This window comes from Microcaecilia unicolor, chromosome 3, assembly GCF_901765095.1.
Source record: "Microcaecilia unicolor chromosome 3, aMicUni1.1, whole genome shotgun sequence".
NCBI classification, from domain to species: Eukaryota; Metazoa; Chordata; class Amphibia; order Gymnophiona; family Siphonopidae; genus Microcaecilia; species Microcaecilia unicolor.
In genome coordinates, this window is record NC_044033.1 from 92,956,200 (window position 1) to 92,973,336 (window position 17,137).

Here is a 17,137-nt window from a genome sequence, read left to right on the forward strand (position 1 = left end):
GATACTGCACCTTGATCACACATGAAAAACACATGACACAACAGATACGAAGGCAAAATACTGAACTGGAAAGTTACCTCAATAAGTCAGACTCAGCATGCAGCAATACTAGAAAAATTGAAACTTACAAGCAAAATATCACAGATGCACATTTCCAAAAGCTAACATATTCCAATTAATAAATTCTGAATAAAATACTTTTTTCTACCTTTGTTGTCTGATCATTTGGTTTTTCTATTCGCTTTGGTCCCAGTGTCTTCTGTTTTATGCAGTATCTTCTTTCCATTTGATATTTTTTCTCTCACCATGTCCACCATCCTCCTGTGTCCTTATGTGTCCTGTCTACCATCTGTAGCCCTGTCCCTATCCTTTCTCGAGTTTCAGCATCTGCCTTCAGTGTTCCAATGCAGCCCTTAAATTCAGCAATTTCCCCTCCATGCATATCCAGCATTTCTCCTCACTCCCCTCCTTCCATGTGCATCTACTTTCCTCCCCCTCCCTACATCCATGTCCAGCATTTCTCCTCTATCCCTTCCCCTCCATCCATGTGCATCTCCTTCCTTAGTCTTTCCTTCCCTCCATTCGTGCCCAACATTTCTCCTCTCTCCCCTGCCCTCCATGTCCAGCAATTCCCCTCTCTCCCTGAGCCCTGCCCTGCCATGCTCCTCTGTCCCCTGCCCCCTCCATTCATCCCTATAAAGCAATTCCCCTCTCTCCCTGAGCCCTGCCCTCCCATGCTCCTCTGTCCCCTGCCCCCTCCATTCATCCCTATCCAGCAATTCCCCTCTCTCCCTGAGCCCTGCCCTCCCAATCCATGCCCATCCATGCTCCTCTGTCCCCTGCCCCCTCCATTCATCCCTTTCCAGCAATTCCCCTCTCTCCCTGAGCCCTGCCCTCCCAATCCATGCCCATCCATGCTCCTCTGTCCCCTGCCCCCTCCATTCATCCCTTTTCAGCAATTCCCCTCTCTCCCTGAGCCCTGCCCTCCCAATCCATGCCCATCCATGCTCCTCTGTCCCCTGCCCCCTCCATTCATCCCTTTTCAGCAATTCCCCTCTCTCCCTGAGCCCTGCCCTCCCAATCCATGCCCATCCATGCTCCTCTGTCCCCTGCCCCCTCCATTCATCCCTATCCAGCAATTCCCCTCTCTCCTTGAGCCCTGCCCTCCCATGCTCCTCTGTCCCCTGCCCCCTCCATTCATCCCTATCCAGCAATTCCCCTATCTCCCTGAGCCCTGCCCTCCCATGCTCCTCTGTCCCCTGCCCCTCCATTCATCCCTATCCAGCAATTCCCCTCTCTCCCTGAGCCCTACCCTCCTCCCATCCATGCTCCTCTCTGTCCCCTGCCCCCTCCATTCATCATCCCTATATCCAGCAATTCCCCTCTCCCTGAGCCCTGCCCTCCCATCCATGCTCCTCTGTCCCCTCCATTCATCCCTATCCAGCAGTCCCCCTCTCTCCCTGAGCCCTGCCATCCATGTCCAGGTTCTCTCTCCCTTGCCCTCCCGCTCCCATGTTCAACTGCCTGCCCGCCCTGGTGCCCTCTTCTCCCCCCCAACCAACAAGGATCCTTTTTCTTTTAAATTTACCCGCCTCCGTCGCCAACTCGCTGGAATCTGACCGGCATTAGGATAAGAGTCATGAAAAAGAAAAACATATCTTACATAGAAATGTAAGTATCGTTTTAGAATTACATTCACTTGGGAGGGGTGGAGGGGGGCAATCTAAGATGATGAATGCCTATTTGGCAGAGGTTTAAGTGAGGCATGGCTGTACTTTTTTCATTTACTGTTTCAGAGGTGAGAGGTGACAAGGAGAAATAGAAATCTCAAGTTAAAGACCTACCCATTGGTGTCTTTGGCTTCCGTGGTTGGGCCAACCACATCTTTCATTGACTCTTGTGATGCCATGAGATCTGTGGTGCAAGCACTGGAAACAATACAGGAAGATAAGAGGTCAGTGTCTTTGATCTCCTTATGTTCAGGCTGTTATAAGCATCCTAAACTGTGTGAGAGCTTCCTTCATCTTTCTACTAATGATGTTTCCATGCCATTGGTAGCCCAGTCATGGCATGGGATCTCAATGTAATCCTCATAGCTCTCATGAAACCTCCATTTGAACCACTTTGCTCCTGTTCTTTAAAGTTTCTCACAAATAAAGTGTTTTTTTTAAATAGCACTAACTTCTGCCAGAAAAGTCAGTGAGCTTCAAGCCTTGGTAGCAGACCCACCTTATCAGGGCCGTGCCTAGGGTCTCTGGCGCCCCCCTGCAGACTATCAGTTGGCGCCCCCCCCCCCCGTGTGGCACAAGATGGAAAGGAAATAGGAGCTGAAAGATGGAGTGCATCTTTGAGGGATTGCTCAACAAATAGATCACAAATAAATTTTTTATGATTTTTAACCGAGAAAATGATCGCTCACCACTTGCCACACTGATAGGAATTGTCAGCAATATTCTTAGAAACAAATTGCTATACATTGCAAAATAAGATAGCAGATGTAAATTCTCAAAGTGGACATATTCCAAACGCTAAAATGAAAATAAAATGATTTTTTCTACCTTTGTTGTCTGGTGACTTTCTTTTTCCGATCATGCTGGCCCAGTATCTGATTCTGCTGCTATCTGTCCTCTTAACTCCGTTTCCAGGGCTTCCTTTCCATTTATTTCTTTAGTTTCCTCCTTTCTTCTTCATTTCTTGCTCTATATCCATTTCCAGCTATTTCTCCTCTCTCTCTGGGTCCTGCCCTCCCATCCATGTCCATCCATGTCCCTCTCTGCCCTTCCCTCCTCCATCCATAGCCAGCAATTCTCCTCTCTCCTTCCCCTCCATTTCCAGCAATTTCTCCTCTCCCTGGGCCCTGTCCTCCCATCCATGTCCATCCTTGTCCCTCTCTGCCCTTCCCTCCTCCATCCATAGCCAGCAATCCTCCTTTCTCCCCTCCCTGGGCCCTGCCCTCCCATCCATGTTCCTCTCTGCCCTTCCATCCTCCATCCATAGCCAGCAATTTTCCTCTCTCCCCTCCCCTCCAATAAAATGATTTTTTCTACCTTTGTTGTCTGGTGACTTTCTTTTTCCGATCATGCTGGCCCAGTATCTGATTCTGCTGCTATCTGTCCTCTTAACTCCGTTTCCAGGGCTTCCTTTCCATTTATTTCTTTAGTTTCCTCCTTTCTTCTTCATTTCTTGCTCTATATCCATTTCCAGCAATTTCTCCTCTCCCTGGGCCCTGCCCTCCCATCCATGTCCATCCTTGTCCCTCTCTGCCCTTCCCTCCTCCATCCATAGCCAGCAATCCTCCTTTCTCCCCTCCCCTCCATTTCCAGCAATTTGTCCTCTCCCTGGGCCCTGCCTTCCCATCCATGCCTCTCTGCCCTTCCTTACCTCAGCTCCGCGCCCTGGGGCCTTTAAATCTTTTACCTCCGGTCGCAGCAGCGTCAGTGAAAGCGCTGCCGACGTCTCCCTTCCCTTCGATCTCGTTGGTTCCCTCAGTGTCCCGCCTTCTTCTGACGTCAGAAGAAGGCGTGACACTGAGGGAACCAACGAGCGCGAAGGGAAGGGAGACGTCGGCAGCGCTTTCACTGACACTGCTGCGACCGTAGAGCTTCGGAGGTAAAAGGTTTAAAGGCCTTGGCGGCGCGGAGCTCAGGTAAGCGGTGAGGGTAAGCACCGCGGTGGCGCCCTCCAGAGGTGCTTACCCCGCTTACCGTATCAGCACAGCCCTGCACCTTATACAAGGTTCTACCATGACAGGGTAGTTTTTCGAACCTATCCAAAATTTTTACCTAAAGTAATATCTGAATTCCATCTCAATTAGTCCATTGTCCATCTTGTTTTCTTCCCGAAACCACATAATAATCCTGGAGAAGCAGCACTGCATATCTTAGACTTCAAGCATGCTCTAGCATACTATCTAGAATGTACAAAATCTCATAAGAAGACCTACCAGCATTTTGTATCCTTCAACCCTAATAGATTAGGAATTCCCATCACCAAAAGTTCAATTTTGACTTGGTTGGCTGATTGGCTGACTGTATCTCATATTCACATAGACAGCCTAAGTGGCCCTTCATGGCCGATTCACTCTCACAATGGTGACCGAAGTAGCCCATGTGGGCTCTGTCTCCATTGAAGACATTTGGAAGGTGGCTATGTGGTCTTCTATCCACACCTTCACTGCTCACTACTATCTGGAGCAGATTCTAGGTGGGAAAAAGCTAAATTACTTATCTGTAGCAAGTGTTCCCCGAAGACTGCAGACATATATTCTCACATCCCTTTGGAGTTGTCTTCTTAGTAATGTACTGCTGGTTCCGTACTCGAGCATTGGGTTGGAAAGCACCCTTGCATGCATGGTAGGGGCACTGCCTCAAAGATTTAAAGTGACAGTGCACTTGACAGTGTCCGCACCGGGCTCCATGGATGACATCACCCACATGTGAGAATATATGACTGCTATCCTCGAAGAACACATGCTACAGGTAAATAACTTAGCTTTAGTGTGCCCAAATTTAGATGTGACCATTTACGCCAGGTCTCTGACTGGTGTAAATGGAAGTACCTAAGAGCACCATGCAATGCATGTTTCTTATACTATTCTATGAATTGCGTACATAAGTTGGAGACACACCCATGCCCCTCCCATGCTCCACCCTTGGAACTATAACACTTACATCCATGCACCCAGTTATAGAACTGCCTTTTCTGTGTACAGTACATCTTTCAAAAGTAGACAGCAAGTTTCACTCACCCTGTACTAGTTATGATAATGCTGCTACATCATCATTTTTAAAGTTCTTTTTGTAGTACTCATATAGTGCTCTGAAATACCTAAGAAGGGACAGATTAGCAATAGAAATAACCTCCCATGTGCTGGATGCCACAGGCCTGTATTAGGTCAGAAGTATTATCACAGAATGCCATCAGATTCCATATCAGATGAGGTACATGGTGGCATTGCTCTGACTATGGCCACATGCAGCAATTCAGAGAAATCAAAGCAAGTGTTTTAAAATGATGACATAGCAATACAGTTTTGATTCATGTGAAATATGGTATACCTTTCTTGAGAACTATATTATTCTTGGAATAGTGTAATTGATAATCCTTGTTACATTATCAGTATCTTACTAGTCTAACAGAATGTTGAACAAGCTGGTCTATAACAAACTTTTGGTTCAAACAAATATTTTAACCACTTATTAGCTTACTTTCTGAAGGAGAAGACAGTTTATAAGATTGCCAAGTGTGTGCATTTGTGTGTGTGTCCCTAATGTTGTTTGTTTTTAGTGTCCTATTCAAACCAAACTTTCAGAGTATCAGGGTGGAAAATAAGGATCCAACAGGGAGTAATAGGGAAAGTAGATGGCATGGATGGGCATAGGCTATATGGTCTTTATGTGCCTACATTTTTCTGTGTTTCTATGTTTAACAAGGGTGTGGTTTTATTAGTATTATTGCTAATCCACGTTGTGAGCTCCATAAATGCTAAGGTACCTCTTGCATATTCTCAGTCAAGCTATTTCTGACGTTGATAATACCTTTGCTTAGGGAAGTACCAAATACTTAAGAAAGCTTGGATAAGAGTCATAAAATGCAAAAATAAATCTTACATATAAATGTATGCATCTTTTCAGAATTATGCTAACTCGGGAGAATGCAAGATGACGAATGCCTAGTTGGCAGCAGTATGAGTATTCCATGGCTGTAATTTTTTTCATTTACTGTTTCAGCTGTCACAGATGACAAAGAGAAAAGGAAATCCCTGTGGTGTCCCCGGATTCTGTGGTTGGGCCTACCACATCTTTCATTTGCCCTTCTGATGCCATGACAACTGTGGTGCAAACACTGGAAACAATGTAGGAGGATAAGAGGTCAGTGTCTTTGCTCTCCTTATGTTCAGGCTGGAACAAGCAACCTAAGCTGTGTGAGAGTTTCCTTCAGCTTTCTACTAATGATGACCCCATGCCGCTGGCAGCGCAGGCGAGCATTACTAGAATGAGAAGAGGAGGAGGAAGAAGTGCTGGAGCAGTGAAGAAGACCTGCCATGGACCACATGGTTCCTAGGTTTTGGAAGCAGGTTTGCTGGGAGCATCACTGGATAAAGTGGAAAGGGCCCTTCCAGTGGTGAAGTCAGGTGGAACACCAGAGATGGTGAGCTATCCTTTAAAGAATTTCTCCAAGTTGTCAGTCCCCAGAGCTGTCTCTCCCTTGGCTGTGACACCAGGAACACAGAAGGTGAGGTATAGGGGGTGCACATGTCTTTTGAAGGATTTCTATAGAGGATTTATGGAAAATGATGACTAGGATAAAGCGATACTAGCCACTGTGTTTCCCCATATCAAACAGAACTTATATTTATTTCCTATGATAGTGCTACTGGGAACTACTATAATGCTACATTAGATCAATATGAGTTAACAAGTTTCAAGGTTTGTAGGCATTAATACCGTGCTGATAAAATATGCTTCTCTTACCTTTTAAAAACTTTTTCTGGGTTTAATGTCAGTTTTACACACAGAAAAGGGCTCTTATAGAATTGTGCTGCCATATGCACTTGTATACATACCACTGCTGAAAATATTTATAGGTGATAATGGTAATTCTATAACACGATGCACACTATCCCTGGATTCTACATAGTGTGCTTAGATTTAGGTGCCAATATGGCCTCAGATTCTATAACACCATGCATAGCTTAATTGGCTTAGCAAACTAATGAGCGCTGATAACAGTACTTAACAAGCAATAATGAGCACTAATTGACACTGATTAGAATTTAGGTGCACAACTCGCTAAGTGTATTCTGTAACGATGTGTGTCAAACTTCTAACACATGGCGGCAAAAAGGGGCGTAATTATGGGTGGGGAAATAGGCTAATACATCTGAGATTTACATCAGGTTTACGATGGTGTAAATGGATGCGTGCAGATATTGGCCCTGAAATATCAACTAAGCATATTCTATAATTGGCGCCTAAATGTAAGTGCTGGTTATAGAATACGCTTAGCACTGATTTCAGCACCAATTTTTTAGGTGCCATATATAGAATCTCCTCCTATAGGTGTTGGTTATGGCATCTATTTTAAGCGGAGTGGAGGAGTGGCCTAGTGGTTAGGGTGGTGGACTTTGGTCCTGGGGAACTGAGGAACTGAGTTCAATTCCCACTTCAGGCACAGGCAGCTCCTTGTGACTCTGGGCAAGTCATTTAACCCTCCATTGCCCCATGTAAGCCACATTGAGCCTGCCATGAGTGGGAAAGCACGGGGTACAAATGTAACAAAAATAAATAAATAAATATTGTAGAATAAAAGTAGGTGCCTATTTTCTTTATAGACTACTAGTGCAAATGGCCAAAGATACGCTTATACTAAAGTGCAATCACTCATACCAGTCCTATAACTGGTGTAAATGTTCATATCTGTAAATATATTTTAGGCCAATGGTTCCGAAACTTTTTCGGCTCGCGGCACCCTTAGTGTCTGAGCAATTTTTGTGGCACCCTCTCTCCTCGGCCACACAAGTCTCACCCCCCCCCCCCACCCACACAGGTCTCCACCCCCACCCCACATTATGTCCAATATTTCTCCCCCAATCCATGCCCCTTTGTAATCCATTATAATCCATTTTTTACCTTGTTCCTGGGGAGAGGAGGATCTTCAGCTGAGCACAGGAGGGAGGCAACATAATGTCCTGCAGCTCCATCCTCCCTCCCTAACAGCTGAGTAGTGAGTAGCCAGGGCCCCGGAGCAGGAGCAGGCCTCCAAACTTCCAGGCTACCGGCATCGGCAGCAATGTGTAAGCGCTGCCTTCAGCCTGCCCCGAAAGCCTTCTTTGTATAGCCACTTCCTGTTCCCATGTAGGCAGGATGCTGTACAAAGAAGGCTTCGGGGGCAGGCCAGAGGCAGCTCTTTCATCACTGCCGGCAGCTTGCAGCAAGTGAGCGAGCGGGTGGGCGGAGGAGAGAGGCACTCGGCTTGTGAACTCCCAAATGTCCCGCGGCACCCTTGTGAGTTCGCCGTGGCAGACTGTTTGGGAAACGCTGTTTTAGGCTATCAGAGGAACAAATTTGTTTTTGTTGACCCTGATTAATTAATTTCATTCATGAGGAATAAGGATCTCCCTGTGTCGTCTGAGTAAACCATGGCTGGCATGATGAACTCTAGTTTTGCTCAATTATGATTATGAGTGATTGCAGCAGGGTAATGATTTTTCTTTATATGGTTTTCTTATTATTCTTATTTCTATGTCTCTTGAGTCCTTCCCCAGTCCCCCCCCCCCCCCCCCCCCCCCCAATCCTTCTGACGGCTGGACATTTTCAGCAACACTGTCTTGTAAAGTGCCACTGAATATGACACGTTAGCCCTGATGAAGCGATTTAACTGGCCAGGAACTGTTTCTGGTGGATTAAATCACTTTTAATATCAACTTCATTATATTTAGCTTAAAATAGTAATAAAATGTGAGAATTATACTCACTTAACTTTATTCGCTCCACTCGAGGAGCCTTCAGTTCCATGGTCGTCTGGATATTGATTTTCAATATGTGACAGCGCTTGTTTCAGTATACTTCTTTTTTTTCTGTTAAAAACAAGGGGAAATGATGTGATATTTCTCCGTATCAATGTGGCTGTAATCTTTCTTCCTTCTGGCAGCAGTTCTATAAGAGGGCACCAGCACTTGCACTCCAATGCAGTGTGGAAAGCACCTATTCTATACAATAAAGACTCTTCAAACTCAAAAATAGCTAGGTGAGAACGGTCTAACTACATCTACATTCTATGTTTCAAACAAATGGAAGGAAAAAGCCTCAGAGTCTGTCCAATAGCATAATACAAACTTATGCTGGGAAAATATAGGTCAGTCTAATCACTGGCATAAAAAACCTTCCAATCATTTTATGAAACATTGCAACTTATAGCTTATCTATTTGTTGCTCCATAATGGTCCCACCGACGGCGGCCAGCGTTTCGCTTAATGCTGCATCAGGGTGTATAGGACCAAATTGTAAATGGCACAAACTAGTTCAGTGCTCTAGGAAGCCTCAAAGATCTATAAAAACATCTGGGCACTTTGATTCTTTTATAAAATATTGGCATCAACCCACATTAGTGTGTCTAAATGCTATCAGTTACGCCAGGCCAATGACTGGCAAAAATGGGTGCACCTATGAGCACCATGTGATGAATATAACTTACAGTGTTTTATAAGTTGCAGACATGCTCACGCCCATCCCATGTTCTGCCCCATTGCATTTATGTGCTATCTTATAGAAGGAGAGATTAGGCCTTACCTGCTAATTTGCTTTCCTATAGTCCCTCTAGAGTGGCACAGATGGGTTATGCACTTCGATCAGCAGGTGGCGACTGAGAACCCCAGCACGTCAGTAGCTGAATAACCAAGCACAATGGACCCCAAACAGGACTTAACACAGAATTCAATATATTCTTTTCCCCTTTCACTATCCTTGCAGAACAACTATGTTTTTCGCCTTATATCTGTTTCTGATAACTCATGATACCTGGGATCTCACCTTTCAAAGTGCTGTAAGCTCTGGTCGGAATAAGTTATGCTGTTGGTTTAGTGACACCAAACTCTCCCTAAATCCTCAGAAATATGAGGCTATTTGGTTTTTGCCTGAGGATCTCTCCCCCCCTCCCCCCAATCACTATGTTAGCTATCTCTGGCAGGGTTCATCTGCCGTTGACAGATTAAATTTGTGTCTTGGGAGTCATTTTTGATGATAAATTCTCGCCCAGCTCCCTTGACTGCAGGAAAATGATCCATGAAATCTTGCATTGCTGCTTCTATACCTTATCTACTTTTCTTTTCTTTTCGCTTTCTTTCTTATCTTTGTTTTATTTATTTATTATTTTTGTAGTTACAAGTCCTCAGCAACAGAACACAACCAATACCTCACCGCAATCTAATATCGCCATGGAGCCAACGGAAAGCCATACGAGATCTGGGTGGGCTCTGTGCCAGTCTGAGGGACTAAAGGAAAGCAAATTAGCAAGTAAGGCCTAATTTCACCTTCTGTAACATCCCTCCAGACCAGCACAAATGGGATGTGCAAAAGCAGTGACCATTAAGGGTAGGACCCCCAAAGCCTGGCATCTAAGACTCTTGCTCCAACTCAACTGAACGTTCACCCAATAATGATGAGCAAAAGTATGCAGAGACAATGACACAGCTGCTTTACAGATTTCCAGAGATGGAATAAAGGATTTCTCAGCCTACAATGCCGTGTGCCCTCTGGTGGAAAGCACCTTCAGTAGTAAAGAGATAGACTTCTCTTTGAGCATGTAAGCCAAAGAAACAGCCTCCTTAATCCACCTGGCAAGCATAGCTGTAGATGCTGCCCTCTAATCTGAACACCACCTATGAGGATTGAGCAATCTGAACGCTGGAACTCTTCCTGTAGAAGTACATATGCAATGCCTTACAAGCATCCAGTCAGCACAGTTGGTGCTGCTAAGCCAAGCCCATAACCTCCTCCAACACTAGTAAGGCCACCATCTGATTAAGATGGAATGGAGATGCCACCTTTTCTTGTATCCCGTTTAGAACCTCAGCTGAGGGATTTGGCAGGTTATAAGTCCATTATAACATAACAATACAACCTTCGGAAAGAAGGAAGTTCGCAGAACAGCCTTTTCTTTAGTAAACATCAGAAATGGCTCTCTATATGAAAGAGCCTGCAATTCCAAAATCTGTCACGCTGAAGAGATAGCCACCAGAAAAAAAAAACATTTTGAAAGTGATATACTTAAGTGAACAGTCTGCAAGTAGTTTAAAAGAAGACACCAGGGCCATCATGCTGAGATTAAGATCCCATGGAGGAACCGAGGGCCTAAATGGTGGCTAGATGAGGCGCACCCCTCTGAGAAAACAGATCATGTCCTGATGGACAGCTTTGACCATACCTTGAAAATACACCAGCACTGCCACCTGCACCTTAAGGGAAGACAACGCAAGGCCCTTGTCGAGGCCTTCATGCAGAAAATCCAAAAGCTGAGGCACTAACAACTTTAAAAGTTCAATTCTGTGCTCTTCACACCACCCTTCAAATATACGCCACACCTGGATGTAAGCCAGCAATGTAGATCATTTCCTAGTGTACAAGAGAGTACTAATCACTCTACTCAACTATCTTCTCTTTCTCAAATGTGCCCTCTCAGAAGCCAAGCCATAAGACAGAATGAAGAAGGGTCTGGCATTATCACCGGTCCCTGAACCAACAGGTCCTGAGAGTCTGGCAGCCGAAAAGGAAAGTCCGCCGTCCAGTACACTAAGTCACTGTACTATGAGTGCCGTGATAGCCAATCTGGCACCACCAGCATCACTGGTTCCCTGTGACTCTTGATTCTCTGAATGATCCTGCCTAACAAGGGTCATGGAGGAAACACATATTCTTGTGTGAGGGTGTCCATGCTCTCTGCCTTGTAATCCTTTCTCTGACTGAAGAATCAAGAAACTTTCAATTGAGGAAGGAGTCCATCAGGTCCATCACTGGGCAACCCCACTTGCTCACCTTGAAGCTGAAAGCTCTTTCTCCTAGACTCCATTCCCGTGTATCCAGATTGTTTCTGCTCAGGAAATCCACCTGGACGTTTTCTACGGCTGCCTCATGCACAGCAGACAGGTCCTCTAGATGATGTTCCACCCAGGTGAGGAGTAGTGCCTCTTCATCTGCTAATTCATTTATTACACAGTTTATACCATGCTATCAAATTTTCTAGGCAGTTCACAATTTCCACAAAACAATAAAAACAGATCAATAACAACACTTGCTCTTCCAGAAAAACAAACAAAAAGCATAGATTGCAAACATCCCTAAGCCTGCAGATCAATACCAAAGACATCCCTAAAAGGGAATGCTAGTTCTTCAATTGGCGAATTTGATCTGGGAGCAGATTCCACAGGTTCGCTCCTTCCACATAAAACATTCTCAATCTACGATCTTCCAGTCGTATATATTTCACAATAGGTACATCAAGTAACAACTTGTTGTTGTTATCAGAGCAAAAGGATCTTTTTGGACAGTAAATTCGTAATAGAGTAGCCAAACTGACTGCAGCCTCATTGTTCAGACACTTATAAATTAGTCAAAAAAGAAAACTGTAGGAAAATATATAAATCAAACAATTCCTTAAATTAAACTAAATAATCTAAGAGAACACTATTAGATAAGTATCAAACATGTATCAAATATTTATTCCACAAATTTCACTATAAATATAAATTAATTAGTTAAAATTACCCTACTCTACTAAAGAGACAACCAGTAGTCCCGATAGACAGTTGAATAAACATATATAACCTCAATTATTATGTGTATATAACCTTAATCATACCAATCCATATGTGTATTAGCATATAGATTATACAAAAGTCCAGCGATACAGTTCATCCTCTTCAAAAACAGAAAATATTTTTTTAAAGCGACCTCTCAAAACTCTGTCCAAAGGACTGCTGCACAACTTGTGTTGAATAATAAAATTAGTTCATCATCTTCGTGCACATTAATTTATTCAAAAAATCTGCTGTAACAATAGAATCCTTCAAACCAAAATGGCTGCACCTTCAGTTCAATAACAACAGTGTACAATCTGTTCCCAGCCTTTACAACTTTATCCAGTCCACAGCTCGACACAGGTCTGTGTTTCGCATTACAGTGTCTTCAGGAGCCATTATCCTAAATATTAAAACATTCAATACTAATCACAGTGGTTTATGGGAGACTCGCCAGTGAGAACTCCTTCTGCATACCAATATCTGCATACCTCTGCCAGATGTCTTAGGTCTGCACTCTGGCAGCCTGGGAACCCCAGGCTTGGCAGCATGGAATGTTGCTACTAATTTAGTTTCTGCCAGGTACTTGTGACCTGGATGGGCCACTATTGGAAGCAGGATACTGGACTAGATAGACCATTGGTCGACCCAGTATGGCTATTTGTATGTTCTTATGTCTCACCTGGACTTTTAACAAGCTTATCCAGCTCTACACCAAACAACAGAAAACCTCAAAAGGAAAATTTACCAAGCTTTGACTTAGACCACATCTGCCAACCAGCCACACAACCACAAGGCTCTCTTGGCCACCACACTGAGAGCCATGGATTTAGCTGACGCTCTAAGACGGTCATACAGGGCATCACACAAAAAGGAGGAACCCATCTCTAACTTCGCCACCTCTTGAACCACAAAGGCCAAATCATCTGTTGACCTGCCCAGCACCTCTTCAGTCCATAGGAAACAAGCCCTGGCAATGAAGGGCCCGATGATTGCTGCCTGATCTGCCAGCACAGCCGCATCAAAGTTCAGCTTCAGCAGAACCTCCATCCTGCGGTCCTGCAGATCCCTCAAGGCTGTGCCACCATCCACCAGGACCACATTCCTTATAGTGACCACCGACACCACAGTGTCTACCACTGGGAGGCATAAGAACTCTCTATCTTTTACCAGAATTGGATACAAGTGGACCATGGATCTCGCCACTTTAAAGGGCGCATGCAGAGAATTCCACTGAGCCTGTATCACATCCCTAATGTCCTGATGCATTGGAAAGAAACATGAGGATTTTCAAATCCCCTTCGGCAAAGGATTCACCGTGCATGGAGCAGCTTTAGTGTCTTCCTCAAATTTTAACACTGAAGACACTTGAGTGATGTAACTCCTCCCTATGAAACACTAGTACCACAGAGGCATCCTCCCCTGGAGGCAAATCTTCTATCCTGGAATCCTCATCTCCCACCCCCTGCCTGAATAACTGATCCTTGTCCGCCTCTCCCAAAGCCTCCTCTGAGAGAGGTGAACCTGCTTCCACAAATGTTTCATCCTCCCGTTCCACTCTCTGTCACTTGGGGGGCAGCAGGAGAGAAGGGGGAGGAAGCTTCTGCAACACCCCCCCCCGCCCCGGAGTTTGCTCACTGTGAGCCCCCTGCCTGCTGCACACAGAATGCCAAATACATTGCCAGAATGAATTGTTGAGAACGAAATCCAGGTGCTTTCTGGACTTGGCCTCCTTCAGCCTGCCCTGGCAGAGAGGACACATGCTTCAGCCCCAATGCTGATAGGAAAATAGTGGCAGTTCCTTCAAAAGATAGGGCACCTGCCATGTTCTGTGCATTTGAAATGCCGGGCTCCACATCCTTTCCCAGTCCAGAGACCACCACCGTTCCCGAATCAGGTCCCCTGTGGGAAACACAAAACTTACAGATGCCCGACGTTTCTATGCCTCAGTGTACACTGGTTAGGCACTTCTTGAGCCTGTCTGAGCTCATCATGGCTGCTCTCCTGTTGCTATGACTGGATCCTGCCAGCCAGTAAATCATCTCTGCTGCCACTCCAAACAGATCTGGGAGAACAAAAAAGCAAGCCCAAGGCCCAAAGACAAAGCCTAGTCAATTCTGTGAGCTGTTAGGAGTCACCGACCAAGAAAGGGATCTAGGCGTCGTCGTTGATGATACGTTGAAACCCTCTGCTCAGTGTACTGCGGCGGCTAAGAAAGCAAATAGGTATTATTAGGAAAGGAATGGAAAACAAAAATGAGGACATTATAATGCCTTTGTATCGGTCCATGGTGCGACTGCACCTCGAATATTGTGTTCAATTCTGGTCACCGCATCTCAAAAAAAGATATAGTAGAATTAGAAAAGATACAGAGAAGGGCGATGAAAATGATAAAGGGGATGGGACGACTTCCCTATGAGGAATGGCTGAAGCAGCTAGGGCTCTTCAGCTTGCAGAAAAGATGGCTGAGGGGAGATATGATAGAGGTCTATAAAATAATGAGTGGAGTGGAACGGGTAGATGTGTTTACTCTTTCCAAAAATACTAGGACTAGGGGGCATTCAATGAAGCTACAAAGTAGTAAATTTAAAATGAATTTGAGAAAATGTTTCTTCACTTAACGTGTAATTAAACTCTGGAATTCGTTGCCAGAGAATGTGGTAAAGGTGGTTAGCTTAGTGGGGTTTAAAAAAGGTTTGGACGGCTTCATAAAGGAAAAGTCCACAGACCTTTATTAAAATGACTTGGGGAAAATCCACTGCTTATTTCTGGGATAAGCAGCATAAAATGAATTGAACTTTTTTGGGATCTTGCCAGGTATTTGTGACCTGGATTGGCCACTGTTGGAAACAGGATGCTGGGCTTGATGGATCTTTAGTCTGTCCCAGTGTGCCAATACTTATGTACTTATGGGAAGGCAGGATCCCCCCCCCCCCCCCAAAAAAAAAAAAAATTTTCTTTTAAAGTACACCCCATTGGCTCTCAAGATGGGCTGTCTGCCTCCAGGCAGAGAAGCACAGTCAAAGCACACACTAAAATTCCCAAAGGGTATGTGGGGGAATGGGGCAAGGGACCCGGCTTCCCCGGTATGACACCCCTGAGGTGAAAGAAACCCCCGTGGGCCTCAGCCCCTGTCCAGCATGATAAAACTTCCCCAGTTAGCTCTGAGAGGGAAGACCAGTAATAAGAAATTTTGTTGTTTTTAATGCATCCAATACCTGACTGGGACTGCATAGTATTAGCACTACCTGCTGGAGACTGAAAACCACAGACTTGCTGGGGACTGCACAGTATGGTTATAGAGGAAACTCATAAGTCAGTGGTTCTTAGTCTCAACCTGCTGGTTGAAGTGTATAACTCATCTGAGTCAGTCTGGAGGTGTGCCATTGAATAACATGTAGTGCACAACTGGATGCACCCAGTTATAGAACTGCCTTTTTTGTGTACAGCACATCTTTTAAAAGTACACTACAAATATCAATAACCCTGTAGAAGTCACAATAATCATCATTTTTTAAGTTAAGTAGTACCTATAAAGTTCTCTGAAATGCCTGAGAAGAGACAGGTTAGCAAGAGAAATAACCTACCATGTGCTGGATGCCACTGGCCTATATTAGGTCAGCAGTTACCGGTATATCCCACAATGCCATCAAACTCTATATCATGTGAGGTGCTTGGTGGCATTGCTGATTATGGCCACATGCGATGGTTCAGGGAAATCAAAGCAAATGATGACTTAGCAATGCAGTTTTGATTCATGAAATATGGTATACCTTTCCTGAGAACTATATTATGAAATTCTTAGAACAATGTAAATGATTTTCTATGTTACATCATCAGTATCTTGCTACTTTAACAAAGTTTGAAGAACCCTACTAAAAATGGATTACAGTGTTGAACATTCTGGTTTATTACATTTATTTGGTTGAAATAAATGCTTTAATCATTTGTTAGCTTACTTTCTGAAGGAAAATACAGTTTATGAGATTGTCAAGTGTGTCCCTAATAATGTTTATGTTTGTCACCCTATTCACACCAAATTTTCAGGGCATCAGGGAGGAAATTCAAGATTAGAGCATGGGTGTGTTTTTTTTCATATTGCTAATCCATATGAAATAAAATATGGTATCACCTGTAAAGAGTAATGCCAACGAAAGCAGAAAAAGCTACCACAAGGCAGCATACGAGAATACTTAGTACAATGGTTGCAATCAGTTCAGAAGACATGGGGCTATTGGGGTTATTTTTCACAGAAATATTGACATTCCTTTCAAATATTTTCTCAAATTCTTTCTGGAGGATATTCTGAAGTGTTTTGAGTTTTCTGCAAAAAAAAAAAAAAAGGACAGTAAAGAGGGTGCATTAGCTTAGTTTTTCCACTAAAAAGAAGACTACAGTGTACGTCAAAGGAAAAGGATGAACAAAGAGAAATGGAACGAGGTGGAGAAAAATCAAATAACTCATATTGCCAGCTACTAGGCTGGATTCTGACTGCAGTAAGTTGAGAGTGATAACAACACTCGTCATCTGGCTCTGACAGTCTAGTCACCAAAGTAACTGTAACAGGTGATGCCACAGTTTGGTAAAATTCAGTGACTGTCTCTCATGTAACCGGAAAAGCTTTGGCAGCTGCTATAAAACTGAGAAAGAGCTACATCATAGCTTCATGCCAGTGAATTTTTCATGAATAAGACCAGGGGTAGGCACCCTGTGGCTCACAAACATGACCATGGGAAATATACACAGAAAACGTCATTAATCACAGTTTTGGTGATTTAAAATACTGTATTTCCCAAATATTGTCAGAATAGCCAATCTAGCAGTTTGTTTCCATTGTTTTTAGTT

At 44.2% G+C, this 17,137-nt stretch overlaps 1 protein-coding gene across 4 annotated transcripts in view; it reads right to left on the minus strand.

Moving 5' to 3' along the window:
• The window catches only part of LOC115465597 (protocadherin Fat 4-like), a 204,670-nt gene that overhangs the window by 34,262 nt on the left and 153,271 nt on the right, over positions 1-17,137 (minus strand). For all 4 annotated transcript variants that reach the window (XM_030196179.1, XM_030196180.1, XM_030196178.1 and 1 more), the window contains 3 exons: positions 16,425-16,616; positions 8,477-8,578; positions 1,845-1,928 (listed from right to left, as the gene is read on the minus strand). In XM_030196179.1, coding sequence (XP_030052039.1) covers positions 1,845-1,928; positions 8,477-8,578; positions 16,425-16,616 — 378 coding nt within the window. The remainder of the gene's footprint in view (positions 1-1,844; positions 1,929-8,476; positions 8,579-16,424; positions 16,617-17,137) is intronic.